We start from the raw sequence: 25,066 nt of genomic DNA on the forward strand, positions 1-25,066 counted from the left end.
TATTTAAAGAAGAAGACTCTATATTGCTTGTGCAAATATACCCATCGTTATTAAGGAAGTTTATAATACTTTGAGAGCAAAGAATTGCTTACTTCTTTAACTATAATACTATGATGTATAAGCTCATTCATCATTACAGTCCACTATGAATATATATATATATATATATTCATTCACTCATTATAGTAAAATTGTATTTAAATATTACAATAAACTTTTTTATTTTATAAAGGCAAATTCTAAATATTAATATGAAAATATACAAATAAGATTAGATTAAATAAGATTACAGAAACAACAATAATAACAAAAATGACTAGTTATAGGTTAAAACAGTCTTGAAAACATAATCCCATAACTTTGAAGTAATACCATAACCAGCTTCAAAATCCTTGTAATGATGTGCTAAATGGTATTTCTTCATTTCAGCAAAATGAAATTTGATAACTTTGGCATGATGAACATAATAATGAGTCATATCGTAACAAACATAACCAAACATACCGCCAGCAACTACACCATAAGCCATCATCTTTGGGAATAACATATGAGCTGCTGTGATCCATGGATAAGCTAAAAAGACAAAGAGAGCAGGTGGTACGACAAGTCTCAATCTAAGTTACACACGTATATGTCAAAAGTTATAAATAAATAAATAAATAAATAATGGCGCCATTCTTAATAACACTTACCTATCCATGGGCAAATAATGATGAAAGCCATGAAGAACAAAATGTAAAAGGAACATGTACTGATTCTCAGGCATACGATCATCATAATGAAATAAGAAACGATGAAGACCATATTCGAGGAAAGTCCAAATAAAAATGCCAAAAATGAAAAATGAGATAGTAGCTAGAGCATTACCGAATGATAAAGATTTATAAAAATTATAGGCAACATAAGGTAACCAAATAAGAGGAATAACCCACCAAACAGTTTTAGATAGAGGCTCTAATAGAGGATGACCAAAGAATTGAGCTGGTCTATTTAAATAACGTGGTTTATGAACTTGTTCAAGATAATGTTCCTTTGTAAATTTCATAGTCAACATTTGAGGTACTAAAGGCTTATTAAGGTCCAAGAATTGATGAACCTTAACATCAGCCTTTGTATCAGTAAGAGAAGGAAAGAAGTTCTCCTCTGTATATGTCTTATACTCTACTTCCTTTTCTAATAAACCCACTCGTCTACGATGAAGACTAGCACGTTGACCTTCTAAATGCCTAACAGGACCATTATCTAATTCAGTTCCTTCCAAGGTACCAATCAAATACTCTTCTAACATTTCAAATGCAGGTTCAGAATGACTATGAGAATCTCTATCGGACATAATTGCAGTAATATCTTTTCCAGCATATTCAAGGATAACATCATCACCACCAGGATGGTCTTGAACAAATTCAGTTATATCATATACTCTATCATTAAAAATAACCCAAAGAGACTTTTCATTATTATGTTTAGCAACCTCCTCTATTGAATACACTTTTGACATTGTGAAGCAATAGATACTTTTTTAAAAAAAAAAGAAGAAAAAAAGAAACCCTTAGCTTTTTATTACTGGAAAAAAAAAAAAAAAAAAAAAAAAAAAAAAAAAAAAAGTATCACCCACCCAATTGTTCAATTCAAATTAATCCTCCGAATTGAAACTTCTCTTAAATTAAGTTAGTAAGCATGTCTTAAGTTCCTGTTATTATTATATTACTTCTTGTCTGTTTAAGCTGCTACATTATTAAGTTATATAATTACTTTTTTAATTATTGTCTTTATAAAATTCTATTGTATACAAAAAAATGATTTTTCTCCCTTTTTTTTTTCTTTTCTTTATCGAACTATTCTTAATAATAGAAAAGTCGAACATTTTTCGGTTTCTTTATTTTTTTTTTCGTAGTTTCATTCTGTATTAATTGTAAAAAATGACAAATGATGAGGGATAAAAGATGCACTGGATAATAAATTATTAAAAAAAAAAAGAAACGGGAGGGGCAAAGTATATAATAGAAATGAAATATTTATTGATTTTGAATACATTGATAACATTTCTTTAATATTTAAAAAATGAGACCTCTTTTTTATTATTGCACTGTCATTTTCTGTATTCACATGTTCGCTAATTTAATTTAAACAATAAGGTTATTGTTTATAAAAAAAAAAAAAAAAAAAAAAATTAATTTGCGCTGCTTTTATAATTTGAAAAAAAAATGTCAATCAAAATGGTAATAATACCATCGTATAGCAGAGAGATTCAAGATACCTGAAGAGTAAGAATTAGTTAGAATTCATATAATTCTAGTTATATGAGTAAAAAGATGTTTTGTCGTAATTCTTGTTAATTAAAGTAAGAGTGCCTTTTATACAAGCAATATGTCTAGCAGTAGTAGCCATAATACATAATATCTCATCAATGCTATGCTGATATCGAAATAAGCTTTTGCCATCCTTTTTTTTAAATGAATAGAAATAAAATTGTAAAGAAAGAGATATAGTCAGCATTCATCAAGAGCATATTAAAAGATGCAAAGAACAATTGTTATTACTTATAAATATATATAGTATTTAGGCTACTAGCATGAAAGCAGATATAATGAAGCATCTTTGAGAGGATTATAAAGTATATAAGCATTAACGAGAGAAATTATGTAAGCAATACAACAAGTTTTATACATTTGCATGTAAGATAAATTAATTTTGTTGTTGTTGTAATAGTTGTATATATTTAAGTCAAGATGTTAACATACAATAAGCGACAACATATATATAAAGCTATCTACTGTTATATATCAACTTCCTTCATCTATAGTATGAATTTTGTTCAATCTGATGTTGAGGCGATGATTTATTTATAGTTTTACCTAAAAAGTTATTATTATTACTAGATCAAAATAGGTACGTGCTTAATTAATAGTTATAATAATCAATTTCAATGATGAAGCCTTACCATGAATAACTTGTATATCAGCTGCTTTTATTGAATATAATGACTAATTTATCATCATTATTTAAAACCAAGAAAATGCATAAAAAAAAAAGTTAAATACAGTGTTACAGTTATGGAGTCATGTTTTCTACTTTTATTATTATATTTTACCTTTAAAAAAAATATAACATTTATTATCTTACAATACTTATTAAATAAATATATTACTAGTAGCTCTGGAGCTATTATTGTTTATAAAAAAAATTTAGTTATACATGTCGAAATATACGTTGTTATCATTTTTTTTTATATATATGATTTCTGTAAATTACAATCACCACCTTGAATTAATCATTTTTCTCTTCTTGTTTTAACAACTCGACAAGCATTAACCATCAAATAGTAACTGTTCGAAAGATAGAAAACATGAAATAAAAATAGCTACACACACCCCGGAATGTAATTCGAAAAAAAAGAAAGGGCTTCTCCGGGAATCGAACCCGGGACCTCTCGCACCCTAAGCGAGAATTATACCACTAAACCAAGAAGCCATTGACGTTTTTCTTGACCAAAAAATAAAACATAAATAACAAAACAATGAAAAAATCACGTGACTATAATCCTTATCATTTGATTGGTCAGCGGTTTGTAAAAATGTCGAAGAAAAGCTGTCTTAATGAGGCTTATATTTTTTGTTTGCTTTATGATTTTGAATTAATGTGTCTCTTTTTGTGAACATTTTAAACAATTCATATAATAAGCATGTCATCAGAAGAGTAATTCCTTTTTTTTTAAAAAAATAATTCTCAAAGTCCAATTATTAACTTTTTATTTTGTATATTTCTTTTAGCGCTACTGTAAGTTACATTTTTCTCATTAGGGATTGTAATTTTAAATTACTTAGATGTAAAAAAAAAAAAAATAGATGGGTGAAAATGAAAACATCTTAATTTTAGAACAAGGCACCGAGTCTCAACCTTCAGAAAATAAAGTAAAACAAACCACACCTTATATGACAAAATACGAAAGAGCAAGAATTTTAGGCACCCGTGCTCTTCAAATTAGGTAATTAAAACAAAGTGTGAAATGATTAAAAGGTGTATAATTTATATTTTCTTTTTATTGTATTTAGCTTGAATGCTCCAGTCATGGTTGAACTTGATGGAGAAACCGATGCTTTAGTCATTGCAATGAAAGAGTTACGAGAGAAAAAAATTCCTCTTATTGTTAGACGTTTCCTTCCTGATCAAACTTATGAAGATTGGGATGTAAAAGATTTGATTGTAGATTAATTTTATATTAGATGTTAAGTCTCTCTCTCTCTCTTTTTTTTTTTTTTTGTAATATATTTACGTAAAAGCTTTATATTTATTAAGAAAGCTTTATTAGAACCTATTTTTATAATAAAATATATCAAATAAATACTACAGATTGTTTCTTAATTATATTAACATATAAAAAATAAACGTAAAGTTGGGTATATTAAAGAATTTTTTTTTAATTTAAACAACAACAGCTAAATATAAAGCCTTTGATATGTATTTATATCATAGATAATAGTTTCAAGTGGTTTTATACTAGTAACGTATTCATAATTTGGTATAATATTTTGTATATTCAGTATTATTTAATACATATTGCTAATTTCAAATTCACTTGAATAGCCCTTATGTGGTTTGATTTCCCTATTTAATTGAATATGTAAGTGACTATAAAAAGAAATAATTCATATGTAAAACTTACTTGCTAAAAGGTAATCTACTATTTCCCATATATCCTATTCTATAAATACCTGGTTCAACACTATCTGAAACGTGCCATTCGATAGTTGCTTCTGACGTACCCAATAATAGATGTTTATATTTCCAAATAAATCTAATAAAGCGATTTAGATGTTTTAAATAGATACAAGTTAATAATAATAGTCTTACCTAGTATCATAATCGTCATCTGTTCGTATGATTTTCCATTTATCTTTACCAATTTTTTTTTCAACTGTCAAAAATGTTTTCCCTAACATGGGATCATTACGTGGATTACCAGCTACAAAGATAGCAGAAACAATAAAAGATGAAGATAAATTATTTTTACTGTAATATTTAGAGGAAACATCTTGTAGAACATCTCCAAAAGATCGAAAGAGATGAGGCTGATCAGATCGATATTTAGGTGTTAAATTGAATCCTTGCTTTGTATAATCTAAAAGCTCCTCTGACTTAATACTGTGATTATTGGGGTTAGCCATCATGTAAACAAGTTCATCAAACGCTTTTATATAGGCTTCTAAAGTATGAGGTCCATATGGAGTCTATAAGTAAAATATTTATATAAATAAGAATAAATATATGAAATGGAATTCTACACAGACTTACAGAAGCACCTTCATATCTTTGATGTTGATATTCTTCAAATGTTGCACAATAAGACTATTAGCAATATAATAAAACGTAAAAAATGATTAACCTTTATAATAAAAATAAAATGAAATAAAGCCTACAGCATAGCCATTTGCAGGACCAGAATGAATGACAATTGTATCTTGATTACCCAAGCGATACTTAATTAATGCTCTTTTAATAGAACTCCTTAGTCTTCTACCACTCATTGTTGTAAACTCGGATGGAACAGCATAAATAAATACGTTACCTATACGAAATAGTTGAATATCTAAAATTACAGGCTGCCAAGGGTATAAAGTGCTTATTTCGCCTGTATCTAATAAAATAGGTTTAGGTGCCTGACATTTTTTTTGCTCTTTCGAAGGCTTTTGCACTATATCCTTAATTAAGTCCCATCCAAATGTTCCTTTTGTCGTATTTTGATAGAATCCATTTAGAGCAGGCCCATCGGTTGTACCAGCAGCTAGTATATTTTAATTAACTTTCACTTTCACTTTCACTTTCACTTTTTTTTTTTTTTTTTTTTTTTTTTTTTTATTTTGTTAAGAAAAGCTTACCGAAAGCATAACCCTATAATAGTCATTAAAAATACATTTACCCCTTAAAATATAACTATACCAATAAACTTTACTTACCATAGCAGGATGGCATAGTTGCACCTTAACGCCATTTTTATCAGTAATGATAGTTTTTGTAATATCCCAATAACGTTGTACATAATCTACTTTTCCATTAACAGGATTTGCGACTTGCTGGCCATCATATAACTGTAATGCTTTATATGCTTGATTTTGTCCAATAATACGATTTGATTCAAGGTCACTTTTTTTCCATGCTGGCCCTCTAGATGATATTAATAGGTGTACATTTTTTTTTTTTTTTTTTTTTTTTTGCATGATAATACATTATGAACTCATCGTGTTACCTTCCAACGCAATAATGACCTTTGGCACATTTTGAGTCGCGGGTTCCATCACAAGGTATGTCAGTTCCTGTACAGTAAGGACCTAATATATTTGGACTTACATCCCCTTCATTCTGCTGTGCAAAAGCAGCAACAAACCGGTGGCTACTACTGCTACTACTACGATTATCATTGTTCATTATTTTTTCTACCAGATAAGCAGCATATCCTTTATTATCTCCATTAATCAATCTATTCGTATTATTTACAGAAACGCCATGAACTGGAAACCTAAAAAAAAAAATGACATAGTTTGTAATTGTTTATATTAAATCCTATTTATTCTTATTTTACCAACTTATTAAGCCTAAACCATCTCCTTCTTTATTTCTAAAGCTTAGTATTGACATGTTTTTATCTACATCAAATTGATAAAGTGATCTCTCCTCGATAGGATTCATCAAATATGCTTGAGGTGATCTATTAATATTTGTATTTAATAATTCTCCTTCAGAAAAGGCAATTGATCCCTCTTGAAGGTTATCATGTGCATTCATGATTGACTGAATAATTCCATCTACCATTGGTTTTACAGTTTCTTCAATCCATCCTAAAGCTGCAAATTCATAAAGGGCTTACAGAATATTTAGTCAGAATACATACCTACATATATATATTTCAATTAAAATAATTACTATATTGTAAATAGCCACCCATTCCACTATGGGAGTGTGTACTTGAGATCATAACATTATGTATAGTATACATAGTAGGACCATATTTGGATTGAAGTCCTTCTACTACACGTTTCTTTACAATATCGCCCATTGATTGAGTATCAGTATTCACAAAGACAATTCTTGTTTGTGTTTTCTCATCGAAAATAATAAACGCTCTTGACCATAGACGTTGAAGGATCCCTTGACCTGTTTGACCCAATGTTGCATAACCCATTAGCATAACTTGTGTAATAGGTCCTGTTATATCTGCTATTCCATTTCCAATATGATAACAATAAATATTGGCTATTAAAAATGATAATAGATAAATCCATGACTTCATTTATCAAATATTACAAAAGTATATATGTATAATAAAAATAAAAAAGAAAAAATAAAAAAAAAAGAAAAAGGACAAATTCAAAAAATAGAAATATGTATTTTATATAACAGTTTATTTAAAACTTTCTTCATTCTTTATCTTCTCGTGATACAATCATCGTTAATAAACTTTAAAGCGATAAATTATAATATTTTAATAATAGCTCCAAAAGCCATAATTTACTTATGTATAATGATATAATAACTTTTTTTTTTTTTTTTTTTTTTTTTTTTTTTTTTTTTTTTGTTGCTGAGTTATTTCAAATATTTTTATGCTGCTGTCATTTTTTTTTTTTATTCCATTAGAGTAAAATAATTTATACAGTAAATGATTCACCACAACCACAAGTTCCTTTAACATTTGGATTATGAAATACAAATTGCGAAGATAAGCTATCCTCAACGTAATCCATCTCTGAACCTAAAATAGTTAACAGTGCCTTTGAATCGACTAATACTGTGACATCTTTTTATTTATATATATAATAAGTTAACATGTGTATTTGTAATCCATATTATATTTATTGGCTTACCTTCTTGGTTAACTGCTTCATCAAATTTCCCCTTTTTATCTGTAAATTCAAGCATATAAGAGTTTCCAGAGCAGCCTTTACTTTTAACACCAACCCTTAAGAATTGTGGTTTGTCTCCTTGTGACATTTCTCTTAATCTTGTTACGGCTGCTGAGGTCTTTTTTTTTTATTATTAATAAATATATTCTCTTGTTTTATTTGGTTTTGTTCAAGTTTTTACCAATGTTAAAGGTGCTTTTCGTAGTCTTAATTTACGCGGGCTACTTTCAAGAATAGTTGACTTTAAGATTTGTCTATTAATTAATGTAGGAATCATAATGAAGAAAACAAGAAAAAAAAAAAAAAACAAACCGAAAAAAAAAGTAGTGGTTTCAAGATAATCAGATCTATAAATTATTGGCTATAGCACTTCAAAGATGAAACTTGTTCCGCATATTAAAAAGTTATTGGCCTTTTTCTTTTTTTTTTTGTTTTCAAAAATAAAATAAAATAAGCATACTTTTTCTTATAAATACAATTTCATTTATAATGACTGTTAAAAAAAAACAAGTATTTAGTGATGAAGAAGGAAATGAACTTATAGATTTTAATAATGAATTATATTGGGTATTGAAATGGTACATCTTGAAATATAAAGTCATTAAAGAGAGGACAAGATGAAGATAAAAAATAAATTCTACATTACTAGATTAGAAAGAAAGCTGCTTAGGAATATTATATATTATACTATACCAAAAAAAAAAAGGAAGGAAAATATGGCTCTAAGAGATATATTTTATTACATTAAAGGTTAATCATTAAGCATATCTATTTAAAAATATTTCACAATAATGTATGCTTTGTTGAGACTTTATATCGCATATAATTTCTTTAAAAAGTGAATAAAGCATGATAATAAGAATTTAGTCATGTTTAATCTATCAGTATAAAGAGAGCTTTGATTCTATCAAGCATTTTGTCTATAATATAAATAAAGTATTCGTAGACTTTTATTATTATTATTTTGATTTTTTGTGCTTTAATACAGTTATTTTTAAGAGTTTATTTTATCCTTTAATAACTACTCGATCAAAGCCGCTACAATAGTATATATACAATTTTTTTTCCATATATATCACTATACTGTCTTTTTTATTTTCTAGCAAAAGCTTTTCTTTTCTTTTCCTTTTTTTTTTTTGGTTATAGCTATAGTACGTTGCAAACTTCCAGGGATAGAATGTTATTATTTGCTGATCACACTATGGGTGTCATGTTGTGCATACTAGTAAGAGATAAAGCGTTGCATGATGATTCGTATATGAATCATTTGAATGAAGCTCTAAAACAAGAACAATACCATGATTTCCGACTTTCAGAGTTTGCAACTCTGTGATGCAGACTCTGTCATTCTTATATATTTACCATGGACTTATAGAGTTAGAAAGAATTTTAACAAAGAAATACTGCATTTATACTAGTTCTCTTAGACATAACCAAAAAAAAAAAGAAAGAATGGAGGATGAGCACACGCCTGATAACTTCCTTAAGCTTCCTATAGAACGCATCACCATATCAAACATGAATGCCTTCTCAACAAGAGTTTAGATATTTACAGGTGGATTGTCCGACTAATGATATGTTAACCTGTCTAAAAGACTGGCATATAAATCCTATTTTTGCTTTGTCCAAATCCGCTGTGTCACATTATTCACAATTTATTTTATACGTCTAAAAAATGTTATTGGCTGTTCTAAAAATTGTTTTTGATCGTCTTATTTTAAGTGGAAACACTGCAAGCTATTTCTGCTGCTACTGTGCTTTTTTATTTTATCTTTTTTTTTCTTTTTTATTACACTTATATAATATCAAGCTTCCCTTTTTATTTTTCTATTTCTTCATTTCTTTTCTTTTATATCTTTATATTTGTATCTATATTTATATTTATATTTATACATATATACATACATATATACATACATACATACATACATACTAGACAGGAAAAGAAAAGAAATAAAGCGAAAAATATTAATAAAAAAAAAAGATAGGGTCATTACCTAAACAAAAAAAAAAAAGTCTCCTTTATTGAGGATATTGGCTTATGCATAATCTCAATATCAGGTATATCTTATTAAACATAATTTCAAACTTAAATTTACTTAATGATTTTCTTTTTCATTATAGATCTGGTGAAGTTTCCTTAGAAATTAGAGAAAAAAAATACATTATTAATCCAGGTAAAACAAACATTTTAATGTATTCTATTTTATTATTAAACTGTATATTTTACATTGTAGTATTAGATACAAAACAATTCGTAAAGAAATCGCATGCTATATCTTCCTCAACTGTGAATGTTGTTTGCGCTAAAGTTACTACTACTATCACTCCTTCATCAGCCATGTGGAATAGAATGAACAATGTTCCTAGGAAACAATCCATAGAGGCTTATATTACCAACAACGAAAGCGAAATCCCTTATCATTCTCCTTCCTCTGAAAATGAAATTATTAATGAGAAACAAAATCAACATTGTAATAGCAGAGATAATGATGACGACGATAATGGTTCTGATGACTTGAATATAATGAGTGACTCCGAATCACCATCTGATCTGGAAGAAATAGAAGAACAACAAAAAATACAACATCATATTATAAAATCAGGCTCTAAAGATCAATTTCAGTTTCATTTTGAATTTGGCTCAAAGAGGCCACCAAGTACTGCTATTCAATTTGAAGAGGAAGAGGAAGAAGAAGAGGAAGAAGAAGAGGAGGAGGAAGAGGAAGAAGAGGAGGAAGAAGAAGAGATAGATATTATAAATCAAGAAAGTTTTGATAACGATGTTAATAATAATGACACTGAAGATTCATCCGATGACGAAGATGATGAATGGGCAAAAAAAGGTAAACATCATAATAATGCTTTAAGACGTTATATGCAGAAAAAAGTATATAAATAAATTTCTTCATAAAAAGATATTATGACAGATACCAAGTATTTCCCGTCTGTAACGAATGAAGCTTTACAAACATATCAAAATATCCAAGAAAATATTTATATTGGGTCTGCAACAGGTCGATCTATGGCAGAAGAAAGTATGCCATGTGAATGTAAATACGATTCAGAATTAGCTAATCCCTCCGAAGCTTGTGGTGATGACAATACTTGTATTAATCGTATGATGTTTATGGAATGTATGGTTCAAGATTGTCCTTGTGGCCGTTTATGTCAAAATCGTCGTTTTCAGTTATGTCAATATGCTCCAGTTGATGTTATCAAAACTTTAAAAAAAGGATATGGACTTCGAGCTTTAACTAATTTGCCACAGTAAGTTTAGATTTTTCTTAGATTTTTATCTATCTATTTATTTATTTTTTTGCTCCCTTTAGAAACACATTTATTATGGAGTATATCGGCGAAGTTATCCCACAAACAGAGTTTATAAGACGCACTAGGGAGTATGACACAGAAGGTTATAAGCATTATTACTTTATGACATTAAAAAATGATGAGGTAAGGAAAAAAAAAAAAAAAAAAAAAAAAAAAAAAAAAAAAAAAAAAGGGAATAAAAAATATTTTTGTTAACAAAAAAAAAAAAGATTATTGATGCTACGAAAAGAGGATGCTTGGCAAGATTTATAAATCATTCTTGTAATCCTAATTGTATTACACAAAAATGGGTAATTGGTAAAAAGATGCGTATTGGTATTTTTACAAATCGACAAATTAGAGCTGGAGAAGAACTTACTTTTGATTACAAGTTTGAGCGTTATGGTGCAAATGCTCAAAAATGCTATTGTGGTGAATCTAATTGTAAAGGCTATATAGGAGCATCAGATGAAAAGCAATTAATAGATGATGAAGCTTTAAATAATAATGTTAATATCAATAATTACTCTTCCTCTTCTTCTGATGAAGACGATTATAGTGAAGATGATCAAGACGATGATATGGATATCAAACAACATATTTCACTCCAGCCTTTACAAGATGCAAATAAAGTACAATCCTTTGTTAAACGTATGCTAAATTCTGTCGGTAAATCCCGCTTAGTTAACAAATTATTAATGCGTTTACAATTGACAAATGTGGACAATTCGCATGGAAGAGAGATATTTAAAATAATCCTTAGATTGCATGGTTTAAAAATGTTAAAATTCTGGTTAGGCGAATGGAAAAATGATGAGATGATAGTATTAAGGGTAAAAAAAAAAAAAGATTAGATCTAAAATTTGGAAATGAGTATGATTAATTATTTACGGTCGGTTTTAGGTACTGCAAGTGTTAGAAAAGCTTCCTCTTGCTAATAGGAATGGACTTGAAGATTGTAAATTATTTGATGTCGTAGAGAAATTTATAGACCATGAAAATGAAGAAATCAGTAGACTTTCTCGAGATTTATTAGACAGTTGGAATCAATTAAAGAGTGTTTATCGGATACCCAAAAGAGTGCATGTACCTATGATAGATACTGATTTAACTGAACTGGATACTCATATTATATATGAAAATAAAAGAGAAGAGGATATTGATACTACTGAAAATATAGCAAACAAATCAAATAATATAACTTTGTATAAAGGAAGGAAAAGAAAAAGGTCAATATACGAATCTAGTCGAGAATTTTTTGATCCTGATCACGATTATTTTGAATATTTTTCAATGAATGAAACGCAAGAAGAAATACTATGGAAAGTTCACTACCTTTCATCCTTATCACATATTCCTACTGCGCCTCGAGCCATGTTAGATTCATCATTAGATAATACTGTATACCATCCTTATCATTATAAACATCAAAAACACTATTACAAAAAATATTCTCAGGGAAACTTTTCACAATCAAACAATACACCTGCTATAAATAAAATTGATAACAATACCCTGCAACAGTCTTATACAGACTATTATTATTATTATTATTCTATGTACGATTATTATACACCAGAAGAATATTATTACTTATTTCAACAGCAATCCTCATCTAATTGGCAAACAGCCATTGCTCAAGATGGTACAACCTATTATTATAATGTATTAACAAATCAAACTCAATGGGAAATACCTGAAGAATTGCAGCTTGCAACCATACCCACAGCTCCTCCTCCTCCTCCTCCTCCGCCATCACCACCACCACCACCGCCACTGTCACTGCCACTGCCACTGCCACTGCCACCACCGCCACTGCCACCATCATCATCATCATCGTTTCCATCATTATCACCACCGCCTGCCCCTACTCCATCCTCATCTTCAAGTATTCAAAAAATTGGAACCTCTATTGAAGGTGTTGTTGTGGATCCTGGTCAATTAGAAGGTTTAGTAGAGCAGGCTATATTAGAAACAGATGAAAAACGAAGGCTTCGTCAAATGAGTATAGAAGAGGATAGCCCTATGAGTAGCAGTAAAGGTAGTCATCTATTAACTCCTACAAGTGGCTCAGTAGAGGCTAGTAGTATTCTTGATGACACTCTTTACTTAAATGATATTGATTTAAAGAAAGAGGTGGGTAAAGTTGTGACAAAATATCTAAGTTCAAGGCAACAAAAACTATGGAACGGAGATAAACATTTATTTAAAGATCTTGCTCGAAAGGTAAAATAATTCGTTATTTATTAAATTCAACTTTTTTTTTTCTTCCCAGTTAACGTATTATATTATTAGATTACACATCATATTGTAGATAAAGAATTACAATCAGGTAGAAAAATCAAGTCAATAGATAGTTCATTGCGTGTAAAAATTGAAAAATTTATTGATGCTTATGGAACTGATTATGTAACAAAATTTAAACAAAGAAACACTAGTCTCTCTTCAAATAGTTCCCCTTCTTCAACATTTAGATGATTTTTTTTTCTTATTATTATTATGTGCTATTATTTATTTTCTTTTCTTTAAAGAAGAAGAAGAAAAAAAAAAGGCTGTATATATGTATTTGATTTGTATAAAAAACAAAATAAAATAAAATAAAATAAAATAAATAAATAATTACGTGACTGTACTTTAAACTTTACAAATATATTCAAATGCATTACGATTATTACATTTTATTATAACAAGGAACAGGAGAGATGGAAGAAAGTAATCAGGACAATAATAATAAAAAAGACAATACGTCCGTTGACGAAGACGAGGATGAAAATGTGGTAACAAGCTCCAAGAGCCGCGCTTTATTTTCCTTTTATAGATAAAAAAATAATAATAAAAATAAAAAATATACTAGAATCCCCTTTTTCCCTTTATACCTTCAAAAGTCGGAAGAAAACTCAATTGGTTTTGATATAAGGGAGGGGAACATGAATGAAATAAATATAGAATTAAAAGTAAAACATAAAAAGATAGTTGGAATCAATTTTTCCAAGTTTCTTGTAGCCAAGAAAGCCATGTGGGTCGGGTTGTTACCACATTTTCATCCTCGTCTTCGTCAACGGACGTATTGTTGGTCGTTCCTTCAACAATCCTTGTTGACTGCGACTCGGACTCCAATGTGGTATTTTTTCCTTTGATAGAAACAATTGAGTTTGCTATTCTGGTGCTGTCGTTAAGTTGCGTGCTTGGCTTGAGGTAATATCGTTCAAATGTATTGGAATTATGACTCCAATTAGCATGTTGTTTGACCTCCGAAATCGTTATTCCATTTTCAACTGCTTTGGTGCTTGAAGCTGACCTGATAGAGTGTGGTTTGTAAGAACTAGTGTCAATACCCGCTTTTTCCATTGCTTTTGAAACCCATGTAGCTACAGTAGAAGGACTAGCGGATTTCACCTTGTCTGGTTCGAGAATGAATGCCAAAAACAAACTATGGTCTATAGGAAGGTTATTGCGAAGATGGCTCGACCTTTGTAAAAAGTCGAAAAGTGTGGAAACAAGGCACATGTCATTGTCATCTGCCAATCCTAGTATAACAGATTTCACTTGAGTCTCTTTCGCTTCTCTGAAATGTATAAGAACTGACACTGGTTCTTCGTTTCTAAGCTCCATTTGTACATCTCTAAACTGCACTCTGCCAACATCTGATCTTGGTCTTGCCATAGTCGTCAAGCATAACAATAAAATTGTTTTTTGTTGTAATTCATATAAGTTGATAGATTGATTTTTTGGCCATTCTTTTGCGATATAGTCCACCAGTATATTTGTGTCCCATATTTGGAGATTTTGCTTGGTAGGAATGTTGACTTCTGATCTTCGTTTTGCTTTAAAGAATTCAACTATGGGTTCTTTTGCAGCTAACGGACCCTTTTCTGGATGCAACACTTTAAAGACAGATGCTAAAGCTGATCTCAAACTATTTAGGTATTGGTATGAAAAGTGTCGATTTTCTAACAAAAAACGTAATACATTGGCTTCGTCGTATGTGGTAGGCTGTATTGGTACTGGTTGTGCTGCGCACCATTGTGACCATTTTTTCCACCCAGTATTATAGTTCTTTTGTGTTTTACGTCTCTGGGCATGTGTCAAAAATTCCACTGTGTCCTCTTCCAAGTGACCAGCGGTTTTCCTCTTGTTGCAGATAAGTGCCATGCGGTCATCTTCCATCTTCTTATCTTGAACATCAGAGGTTTGTTGATGTGTTTCATTTGCAATAAGGACGGGAACCAGAACTGGGTTGGCCAATACGGTGTGATTAATACTGCCTTCTGGATTCGTTGCTGTTTTATTATCTGCATCACTTGCGGTATGAACTTCCATGGAGGAAATAGGTACATTCCCTGTTTTTTCCACGTTTGTTGAAAAGCATCTGTTGCTGCTGCCTCCGGATCTGGTCGCATGCTCCAAAATATTGGTAGTTTGGTGTTCATCCTGTCTGCAAATGCATCTACTGTTAAAGGACCCCATCTCTGGTTGATCATTCGAAATAGCCGTTTCGGTAATAGGGCCTCGTAGAGTAAGTTTTTTGTTGCGGTGTGATGCTGTCTGCTCAGCCAATCTGCTCGAATATTCTCCAGTCCTGGTATGTGTTCGTATTCGACTTTGAGATTGTAGTGGTTGCATAGATTTTGTATCTTCACTGCTAGGTCCTGTAGTGTTCGAGATGCTGTGCCTCCCGACTTGCTGCTGTATTTCAAAGCAGTCATGTTGTCTGTAAATATTTTGATGTGTTGATTCTTGAAGTCTTTGGCATGTAGTTTTAGAGCAAAATATATCGCTGTCAGCTCCCTTGCATTGATTGACATGGTGTTCTCTTCGTTCGTCCATGCTCCAGTGGTTTGCATCGTGCCAGAGCTCACACCCCATCCTAGGTCTGACGCATCTACATATATTGTTGCCGCCTTCGGTTGATTGGGTGCTAATTTCTTTATTGGCAGGCCGTTCTTCTTCACCATCCAACTTGTCCACCATTGCAGTTCTTTCTTGCTGTCCTCCGATAGTGTCATTGGTGCATTCCAATTCTGTAGATGTCTGTTGAGTGTTAGGGAGAGATCCCTCTGCATGTATCTGATGTGTAACAGGGCTTCTCCGATGGCTGGAATCATGGAAGTCATCTTCCCCATCATACTGGCATACCATCGACAATTGTATTGGTGAGGTGTGGCTTTTATAGCTTGTTTGGTTCGAACCATGAGTTTTGAGATCTTCTTCCCTGGGACTGCTATCTGCATGGTCTTCGTATTGAATTTGAAGCCTAGGAATTCCTGTTGTTGAAAGGGGATTAGGACACTCTTCTGGAAATTTATTAGGAAACCCAATGATTCCATATGTGACAGTACTATTTGTGTGTGGTTCGTTGCCTCTTCCTTCGTCGCACCCAGAATACATATGTCGTCTAAATAATATACTAGGCGTATTCCCTGTATTCGTAATGGTTCTATTGCAAATCGCATCATTTTGCTGAATACTCTGGGACTGACACTCATCCCAAATGCTAGAGTTTTGTACTGATAAACAACTCCTTTGTTCTGGAAAGTCAAGTATTTCTTTGAGTTTGGGTGAATTGGGGTGACCACATAAGCATCCTTTAGGTCCAATTTGCAAATAAAATCGTTTTTCTCGATGATTTCCCTCAATGCAGGTACCCCTTCCATCTTGAAGTGATGACACTGGATATAGTTGTTGATCATTTGGCAATCCAAAATCGGTCGACGTTTTGTCGCTTCCTGTATTGTGAAGAAATTGGATAAATAATCTGTGTTCTGTGTTGGTGATACCTCTATTATCCCCGCTTTGATAAATTTGTTGACTGCCTCGTCCACTGCCAATTGTTCTATCTGGTCTAGCTTTATACGACGTAATCTCCAAGGTGTTGGTTTTTTTAGCAAAGGTATCTGATAACCCTCTCGTATCACTGACAATGGCCATGGGTGTTTTGTAATCGACTGCCAATTCTTGAGAAAATGTTGTAGTCGACCCCCTGGCGCTATGCCGTCTGCTGGGATGCTGTAATTCGTCATTGATTTTATTGGGGGTTGGATGTGTGATTGGATTGGTGGGGTGATTGTTGTTGGGCTGAGTTGTTGTTGTGCGGGGTTCCCCACCGTTGTGAGGTACCCTGTCCAAAAAAAGCACCTCGTGCTCTGTTACTACCTCTTCCATATCCGAAGCTTCTATTTCCTCGTTGATATCCTCTACTTGAGAATCCATTTCCTCGTCCTCCTCCACGATTACTACTGGCTTGTTGAACGAGTTTTCGTTCAAAGTTGGCTTGGTGGTATTTGTTAAGAAATTCGTCACTGTAGGCGTTCTTAGATTTACTATCCTCTTCTGTTGTTTCCAGGTGGCGGATACTAAATGGGATGTTAAGTGCTTTGTCTGAATATTCTTTTGCTTCTCTTTCTTGAGCTTTTGCTGTGGCCAACCCAAAGACTGCCAGTCGTCGACTTTGCTCCCTGCATCTGCTGATGATGTCTTTTGCTTCGTCATGGTCTGCTTCTTCCAAGACGTATTGAAGTTGTTCAAAGATTTCCATAGCAACCTTTGCTTGGAATCTGGTGTTTTCTGTGATTTTATAAATGGAGTTGACAACCAAAGCTGTTTCTGTTGAGTGTTTTTTGAGATAAGGGGCAATTGATTTGTTGATCTTCTCGGGTGTTGTCCATTCTCCCAAAGCGTATCGTTGGGTTTCTCTTCTAAACTTTTTGAAATTTTCAGTAAGTTGATGCGTGGGAGTGTTTTCCAATTCCTCGGAGACCTGTCTTGGGATTTCGACTCCATTGATTCTTTCTTCTTTCTCAATGTCCATTTTTTTGACGACATCTCGGACAATTGCTTCCATTTCGCTTTGGGTGTATGTTCGTTCATTGCTAATAGTTGAATTGATATCACTCATAATTTTTCCACGAATGCGCGGCTTTTGAAGGTATAAAGGGAAAAAGGGGATTCTAGTATATTTTTTATTTTTATTATTATTTTTTTATCTATAAAAGGAAAATAAAGCGCGGCTCTTGGAGCTTGTTACCACATTGGAGTCCGAGTCGCAGTCAACAAGGATTGTTGAAGGAACGACCAACAATTCAATTTTGAAACGACCCAATTTTTCTCATTGCCCAACCTAGTTTCTTCGACTGTAAACCACCCACTAAGCGAATATGTATTCATAATTATTACTCTCGTCCAAGTATTATTTTTCTTGTAAGCAATATATAAATATAACATGTACTTGCTACAAGAATATATTCAAGTATATACAGCTTATTTTATACCTTCAAAAGAATAAAAAAAAACCCTCATTCATTATTTAGTGAGAATCAAAAAATTATATCCATGATTTTTAATAGATATTTTTATATAATCAACTATAACTATCTTATTTATATAGTTAATACTGAGCATGTACATACATACATACATGCATATATATTGAATTTTTATCTACGTGTTTAAAGCATAGATTTCTGTTTCATTATTTTAAATTTTATATCAATTATAGCATACCAGTCAAACTAACATGTATTTTTTTTTTTTTTTTTTTTTTTTTTTTTTTTTTTTGTTTATACTATAAATAAAATTATCTCAATTGAAAGCCGAGAGTGAGCATGGTTACAATTGATATTTCTTTTTTTAACTTATATTACATTTGTGTAATAGAAAATATATTTGTGCTGTTAGTATAACAAAAAAAAATATTTACGCGTTTTAGTGTATATATTACGCCCTAACAACTTAGTATGCATCACCTATACATGAAGTAAAAACATACTTTGATAACAGGATATAAATGAATGCATTCATACTTCACTTGTATACAAAAGCATTCTATATTTTATAAATATATGTAGATGTATATGCATATACATATATATACATATATATATTTATGTGTGTGTGTGTGTGTGTATTTTACATAGATACTGTATTATTTAGTGCTTCATATATCTTTTCCCCTAAACGTAGCACATAAAAAGTTGTTGGAGCAATCTTTTTATCTCGGGTGTCGGACGGATTCCGTGAATTCCTTGAATACTATTTGCTTATTCATATAAGTAAAAAAACAACAAAGTATTATAATGTATATTACTCATATATTATATTTGAGGAAACGTTTCCTAATGAAAATTAATAAAAAAAAAAATAAAAAGTAAAAAATAAACATTATACACATACATGTATACGTATTATATATATCTTTATAAATACATAATTATAATATATATGCTTGCGGTGGGTTATATAAATAAAAACCGGGGAATCATACAAGTCTATCAATGAATAATATTACAGAATATTGCATCTTAAACGTCTTTTTCTTATTAATTTTTTTGGCTTAACTGCAATTGTAGCAGCTAATTTCATCACGTCTCTAACTTTAGTATTTGTTTTCGCACTACATTCTCCATATTTTGCTCCGATTTCTTTAGCTAAATTCATGCCCTATATAAATATACGAATAAATATGAAATACTATTAACATAGGTATCATATTTACTTGCTGATGACTGATAATATTTTTTGCAGCACATGATGCTTCCGAGCGTAAGTCAGTTTTAAGCCCAACTAGAAGCAATGACACGTTATTTCCACAATGGTGCTTCACTTCAGGTAACCACTAATTGTGTTAAGTATACAGAGGATAAGAAAATAAAATAAAATGAAATAAAATGAAATAAAATAAAGCGCCTTTTATATGCTAAAATATAGATATTACCTTATCCCGAACATTCTGAAAGGAAATTATATTATCAATAGCAAAACAAATAATTACAACATCTGTTTCGAAATAAGATAGAGGACGTAGTCTATCATAATCCTCTTGTCCAGCCGTATCCCATAAAGCAAGCTCAACTGTTCTATAATCTAAATTTACTCGAGCAATATAATTTTCAAATACTGTAGGCAAATATTTCTAAAATTAAACTTTGGTTAGTTTACTTACTTGTAAAAAAAAAAATAATATATAAATATATCCACATTTATATTACCTCTGGAAATCTACCATTTTGATAGACAATTAATAAGCTAGTTTTGCCACAAGCACCATCTCCAACTATAACTACTTTTTTACGCGTTGCATTGCGGACCATATTAGTATGTATATATTTCTAAAAAAGTATATATAACTTTCTATTTTTTTTAAAAAAGAAAAAAAAAAGGGAAAGAAAAGGGAAAAATTAAGAGGAGGAGGATCCATCGCAGTCCTTGTTAGATAATATATGTGTAATAAACTAACACCACTGTACTAAATACTACAAAATCATTTTCGTAAAAGGTACCGAGCTTATTTAATTGGATATCTGAACCTTAAATTATTCGTTATTCCTGTTATTGATTTTTTTTTCCAATGAATTTGTGTTAGTTTTTATTTTTTATTTTTATTTTTTAAAAAAAAAAAAAAAAAAAAAAAAAAAAAAAAAAAAAAAAAAAAAAAAAAAAAACTTTGCGTACTATATTTTTTATTTTTTGAACCCAATTGAGCTGTTTTGATCGACACTCAAAGCTGGTATTAAGAGTGATTGCTTTACTGCAACTGACAATCTTAGTAATAGAATTATTGAATCAGCTCAAAATATTCAGTTGAGGATTGTCAAAGATGAATAAGATATTGTACTTTGTTTTTTTGATCGTTGATTTGGCTTTTGAGCCTATGTTTTAGTTTGTACGCAAATAAAAAAGTTTATCACGCAAAGTCAAAAAAAAAAAAAAAAAAACTGACACAAATTCATTGAATATAGCAAATGACATAATATGTTATTGTAGTAAAATATGTATTCAGATTATTGCCCTTATAATAATTACTGTCTTTTGTTTTTAAAGATGGAACGAGCTGAACTGGTAAAAGAAAAAAGATATTTATGACAATGACATCGTTGTTAGTAACCATGATCACATGTACTATTAAGTTAGTAACTATCTATCTACACCTTTTTAGGCTAATACATCAAATGATGGACTTTTGAAAATTACAATAAAGTTTTCCCCTTCAAAACTTGCTGACATATAATCTTTATCTGTTAAAGTCTACAGTCATTGATAAAAAAAAGTTTACAATGTTTGACAAGCGTAAACTGTTTTATTTATTGTTATTTTCAGTGTAAAACAGTTTTAGAATGAGAACTTCCATGATGAAACAATGCTGGATCATTGTACCTTATTAATATAATTCATCCAATTGAGGCTGAAGCAGGTAACATTAACTGATTTCCTCTTTCCCCCTTACCCTCCCCCCTTATCCCATATTATGTGCCATTAGATCAACTTGTATCAGATGGATAACCTTATTTAAAGTTGTACACCCATAATAAACGAAGATCCCTAAGAAAGAATAAATAAACACTCATGGTATAATTTACTTTATTAGCCTATTGTTTTCATATTACTATCATTTTTAGCAAAACACTATCCTTTTATTACTTATAGTAAATCTAGTTAAGAATGAATATTTTTGCATATTATAAAATCAATTGCAATGTTTTGCCATAGAGATTGTTGGAAACACTATGCTAATTTAGAATTAAAAGTCAAGCCTTTTTTTTTTTCATAACACCAATAATATCTTTCACTATTAATCTCTTCAAGTCTTGTGGCTTATGTTACAAAAAGAAAAAAAAAAGTCTCATCATTTCACAAAAATTAAACCCAACTGGTCCATCCTTCATACATCATACAAAGATTATCAACAGAAGTAGCTTGTTCAATTGTTCTTGCAACTTGTTCAGATACGCTCATTTTATGCTGAGTACCAAAATCAACGCCTTCTAGTTTTGATCGAATCCGCTTCATAATTTTTGTTACATGATTATTTGAATTTAATTTATTTGAAGCTAAATGGATATGTTAATTTAACGACTTATTATATACGACTGTGATAAAATATATATACTTACTTAACCCCTGAGATATGTTTTGATTTACATTATCTTCATTATAGTCTTCTTCAGCACGTTTACTATTGCTGCTTTCTTCTGCAATAACAGAAAGATTGGATACGTTTTTATTACTGTCAGGGCCAAACTCTTCCAAAGTTTTCAATTCAGAAAAGTAATCCTGAACTGATTTAGTAATAGTTTCAATGAAATCTATCTATAGTTTGAAGAGAAAAAATAATAATAATGTAATAATTAGAAATCAAACTTGATTATCTCTTTTCACTCTCCATATACAACTTACTAACTGAACATAGCTCCATTCTGACTCATAATTTGTGTTTTTATCTAATTGTTTATCCAACTTCTTTAATTCTGTTTCAATTGTAGCAAGCGCATCAAGGGCCGTCTATATTTACATAAGTTTTTTTTTCCTTATACATAAATAATAATAATAATAATAAATATACCTTTGCACTCTTTTGAGCAGGACGTAATTCATTATCAATATCAGTTTCAATAATAATAATTGATTCCAAGAGAGGCAAAATACTCTCGATAGATGAACGTGAGTTAGTAACAAGTAAGCTAACATTTGAAAGATGACCTTTAACTTCTCGTAAAAGATATACAGGTAATCGACCCTATTTTGTAAAGCAAAAAATAAATAAATAAATATAAAAGGCAAATGAATGAAATATATATATATATGTATATATATATATGTATATACCAAAAATGCAGAAGCTTCAACTTCATCAGAAACTATGGAGGGTTCATGTTCTAAACCTTGTTCATCTTCATCACTTCCTTCTTTTGCATTCAAGGATTCAGATTCTAATAGCATTGATTCTTGCCATTGCTGTAAATCATGTTTCAAACTAGAAAGACTATCTAAAATTATCTTTCGTTCTTTTTCCTGTTCATTTTGTTTTTCAAAGATCCTTGAGGCTACTAAGCTCACATTAGCTTGTAACTCCATCATTTGTCTATGGCCCGCTTCTACCGCTTCGCTTTCCCAATCTACTAGAGGATCATATACAAAGGCATCCAAGAGAGTAATGAGCACCTCCTTATGCTTTCTTAACACACGTAGAGTTTCTTCAGCAGCTGTCTTAAATTGGCCATCAACACCAGTAATGCCAAGTGCTCCGTAAATATTTTGAGTCAAACGATATGGAACTAACTCAGGTACACGAAGTCGACGTCCCTTTTCGAAACAGACATTGTAATCAATATGAATAACTTCACCTGAACGGAAATCAATCATGATATTGTCCAAGTGTCGATCACCAAGACCAATAATATAGCCAATCATTGAGTTTACAGCTAAAGATCGAGCAAATAATGTACTTTTTCTTAACCATTCTGTAGCACTAGAACTTGAATAATATATCTTCTTTTCAAGCAAGTCACCTGGTGTTTCTTTAACAAGTTCAAGGTACACTTTTTTTAAAACATCCTTTGGCCAATAACGACGATTGGCTGTCATACGAAGACCAGATGCCTTTAAGACAGATGCGATCTTAGCCATAAATTGCTCCGTAGGTCGCTGATTTAATGCTTGTAAATATGCCTCATTCGGCTTATCATTGTTTAAAAGCATATGTGCAACAGATTCTCTCTTTTGCCATTTTTTATAAAGAGAAAAGAATGGGGTTGCCTCATTGACCCATTGAATCATACCAGAGTGATCACTGAGTGGAATAACTGCATATGTTCTTGCACGCATCCCACGTAACGCAGTGGCTTTATTTTCATTTAGCAATCCATTTGTAGTCGTGAGTAACTGCATAATACGTTCATCTAGATGAAGATCTTCAAGTCCTTTAAAGAGGTATGAATACTTCTTGCCATTAGTACCCTTAAAATCAAGCTTCTTTGGTTTAGTTTTCGTAGGTAGAACAATAACACTAGTGCCAAATGAATCAATAAAGCATGTGTTATCATTTTCGTGCTTTCCTGGGATACCAATAGGTGTATCCTTCATATTATAAAGGTAAGGTGATACTTGACTAAGATCCAAATACGAACTTTATGTACTTCTGCCATAAGTTGACGATGGAGCTAATATATACATATATAGTTATCAAATTAGGATTCATAGTTAGTAAACATAATTAACTTGTAATTATTATAAATAACAATTGCATTTACTTGTTGGAAGCATTCCCATCCACCGACGATATTCTTTCATTGAAGTTGGCTTTTGAAGCAAATTATAAGCATTCATTAATTTTTTTCCATATGTTTGCTGAACCATTGTTCATGAGGTGTTAAAGAAACAGATTTATGAATAGTTTCCACAAGTAATTATCAATAGAAGTAACAACAAATTTCATCAACTATCATATATTTCTAAAAACTTGTTTCTTCTTTGAGAATCATCTAATTCATCTAGCATACAGTCTATCTTTTCAATCTCTTGATCCAACTTTGCAAACTGTGCATAGCAACATATTGTAACGAAGCAATTTTGTTTAACCATTTTTCTTCTAAAAGTACTGTAATTTTTTCAAGCTCTCAGCCATACGACGTGTAGAGACCCAAAGTAATTCATTTCTATCCATCATACGGTTTGCAATAGCATCCAAGCTTTGTTTTGTGTCGCGATTTGTTTTAGATGAAGTAGAATTAACAATGACATCATAAATAATTTCTCGGGGATATTCATCACATATGCGACTAATTAATTTACCAACTACTTGTCTAACAAAGTCATTTGGATGATGAGTTGTGCAAATAACTGAGGGATTACAGGTTTCCAAAGATCAATTCGAACAGCATTAATATGTTCAGAATAAACTGTTTGCAATGCCTCACCATATTTAGTAAGAATACGTAAAAGACGAAGTGTAGCAGTAATTACCATAGATGTAGAACTAATATTTAAATCATTTCTCTCTATAATATAGTTATCCTTATCTCTTAGTCTTTTTTTTTCTTTTATATTCTTTTATATAATTATATATATATATTTGTAGCCCCATTGAA

The 25,066-nt window shown here is 30.8% G+C and overlaps 11 protein-coding genes and 1 non-coding gene across 12 annotated transcripts; 3 read left to right on the forward strand and 9 right to left on the reverse strand.

Moving 5' to 3' along the window:
* Nucleotides 1-191: 191 nt before the first annotated feature.
* Nucleotides 192-1,498, reverse strand: BX663DRAFT_474668 (uncharacterized protein; the record flags this gene model as incomplete). The annotated part of the gene is made up of 3 exons (XM_051524230.1): nucleotides 192-614; nucleotides 693-1,161; nucleotides 1,237-1,498. 3 exons carry the CDS (start codon nucleotides 1,496-1,498, stop codon nucleotides 317-319), a joined length of 1,029 nt encoding a protein of 342 aa, XP_051381997.1. The 3' UTR covers nucleotides 192-316.
* Nucleotides 1,499-2,178: 680 nt separating this feature from the next.
* Nucleotides 2,179-2,751, reverse strand: BX663DRAFT_513221 (uncharacterized protein; the record flags this gene model as incomplete). The annotated part of the gene is made up of 2 exons (XM_051528107.1): nucleotides 2,710-2,751; nucleotides 2,179-2,642 (listed from the first exon to the last, which is right to left on the reverse strand). A coding segment is annotated over exon 2 (200 nt), but the record flags the coding sequence as incomplete, so codon positions are not given.
* Nucleotides 2,752-3,399: 648 nt separating this feature from the next.
* BX663DRAFT_t85 lies at nucleotides 3,400-3,471 on the reverse strand. The gene has a single exon. It is a non-coding gene; the product is annotated as a tRNA-Pro (tRNA).
* Nucleotides 3,472-3,662: 191 nt separating this feature from the next.
* BX663DRAFT_513222 (RNA polymerase, subunit omega/K/RPB6) lies at nucleotides 3,663-4,260 on the forward strand. The gene is made up of 4 exons (XM_051528108.1): nucleotides 3,663-3,696; nucleotides 3,771-3,777; nucleotides 3,846-3,985; nucleotides 4,053-4,260. The coding sequence occupies exons 1-4, from the start codon at nucleotides 3,683-3,685 to the stop codon at nucleotides 4,210-4,212; spliced, it is 321 nt and encodes a 106-aa protein (XP_051381999.1). The 5' UTR covers nucleotides 3,663-3,682; the 3' UTR covers nucleotides 4,213-4,260.
* A 141-nt stretch (nucleotides 4,261-4,401) lies between these two features.
* On the reverse strand, nucleotides 4,402-7,356 carry BX663DRAFT_513225 (Neutral/alkaline nonlysosomal ceramidase). The gene is made up of 10 exons (XM_051528109.1): nucleotides 6,919-7,356; nucleotides 6,578-6,857; nucleotides 6,245-6,514; nucleotides 5,955-6,162; nucleotides 5,877-5,889; nucleotides 5,418-5,782; nucleotides 5,293-5,346; nucleotides 4,852-5,228; nucleotides 4,664-4,795; nucleotides 4,402-4,605 (listed from the first exon to the last, which is right to left on the reverse strand). The coding sequence occupies exons 1-10, from the start codon at nucleotides 7,283-7,285 to the stop codon at nucleotides 4,548-4,550; spliced, it is 2,124 nt and encodes a 707-aa protein (XP_051382000.1). The 5' UTR covers nucleotides 7,286-7,356; the 3' UTR covers nucleotides 4,402-4,547.
* A 204-nt stretch (nucleotides 7,357-7,560) lies between these two features.
* Nucleotides 7,561-8,195, reverse strand: BX663DRAFT_513235 (uncharacterized protein). The gene is made up of 3 exons (XM_051528110.1): nucleotides 8,077-8,195; nucleotides 7,857-8,013; nucleotides 7,561-7,789 (listed from the first exon to the last, which is right to left on the reverse strand). Exons 1-3 carry the CDS (start codon nucleotides 8,170-8,172, stop codon nucleotides 7,641-7,643), a joined length of 402 nt encoding a protein of 133 aa, XP_051382001.1. The 5' UTR covers nucleotides 8,173-8,195; the 3' UTR covers nucleotides 7,561-7,640.
* Nucleotides 8,196-9,555: 1,360 nt separating this feature from the next.
* On the forward strand, nucleotides 9,556-9,878 carry BX663DRAFT_513238 (uncharacterized protein). Its single transcript, XM_051528111.1, has one exon. The coding sequence runs from the start codon at nucleotides 9,571-9,573 to the stop codon at nucleotides 9,829-9,831; it is 261 nt and encodes an 86-aa protein (XP_051382002.1). The 5' UTR covers nucleotides 9,556-9,570; the 3' UTR covers nucleotides 9,832-9,878.
* Nucleotides 9,737-10,602, reverse strand: BX663DRAFT_513239 (uncharacterized protein). Its single transcript, XM_051528112.1, has 3 exons — nucleotides 10,133-10,602; nucleotides 10,020-10,072; nucleotides 9,737-9,956 (listed from the first exon to the last, which is right to left on the reverse strand). The coding sequence occupies exons 1-3, from the start codon at nucleotides 10,275-10,277 to the stop codon at nucleotides 9,918-9,920; spliced, it is 237 nt and encodes a 78-aa protein (XP_051382003.1). The 5' UTR covers nucleotides 10,278-10,602; the 3' UTR covers nucleotides 9,737-9,917.
* On the forward strand, nucleotides 10,587-13,762 carry BX663DRAFT_456379 (uncharacterized protein). The gene is made up of 5 exons (XM_051523860.1): nucleotides 10,587-11,165; nucleotides 11,228-11,351; nucleotides 11,438-12,040; nucleotides 12,111-13,433; nucleotides 13,503-13,762. The coding sequence occupies exons 1-5, from the start codon at nucleotides 10,819-10,821 to the stop codon at nucleotides 13,683-13,685; spliced, it is 2,580 nt and encodes an 859-aa protein (XP_051382004.1). The 5' UTR covers nucleotides 10,587-10,818; the 3' UTR covers nucleotides 13,686-13,762.
* A 5,541-nt stretch (nucleotides 13,763-19,303) lies between these two features.
* On the reverse strand, nucleotides 19,304-20,350 carry BX663DRAFT_513246 (small GTPase superfamily). The gene is made up of 4 exons (XM_051528113.1): nucleotides 20,192-20,350; nucleotides 19,918-20,115; nucleotides 19,699-19,818; nucleotides 19,304-19,643 (listed from the first exon to the last, which is right to left on the reverse strand). Exons 1-4 carry the CDS (start codon nucleotides 20,291-20,293, stop codon nucleotides 19,488-19,490), a joined length of 576 nt encoding a protein of 191 aa, XP_051382005.1. The 5' UTR covers nucleotides 20,294-20,350; the 3' UTR covers nucleotides 19,304-19,487.
* A 2,740-nt stretch (nucleotides 20,351-23,090) lies between these two features.
* On the reverse strand, nucleotides 23,091-23,867 carry BX663DRAFT_436674 (kinase-like domain-containing protein; the record flags this gene model as incomplete). The annotated part of the gene is made up of 2 exons (XM_051523197.1): nucleotides 23,091-23,597; nucleotides 23,688-23,867. Coding segments are annotated over 2 exons (687 nt in total), but the record flags the coding sequence as incomplete, so codon positions are not given.
* Nucleotides 23,868-24,567: 700 nt separating this feature from the next.
* On the reverse strand, nucleotides 24,568-24,944 carry BX663DRAFT_487282 (uncharacterized protein; the record flags this gene model as incomplete). Its single annotated transcript, XM_051524736.1, has 2 exons — nucleotides 24,568-24,757; nucleotides 24,778-24,944. The coding sequence occupies 2 exons, from the start codon at nucleotides 24,942-24,944 to the stop codon at nucleotides 24,568-24,570; spliced, it is 357 nt and encodes a 118-aa protein (XP_051382007.1).
* Nucleotides 24,945-25,066: the final 122 nt, after the last annotated feature.

Source organism: Cokeromyces recurvatus, assembly GCF_025118155.1.
Source record: "Cokeromyces recurvatus strain NRRL 2243 chromosome Unknown BX663scaffold_16, whole genome shotgun sequence".
Lineage (NCBI taxonomy): Eukaryota > Fungi > Mucoromycota > Mucoromycetes > Mucorales > Mucoraceae > Cokeromyces > Cokeromyces recurvatus.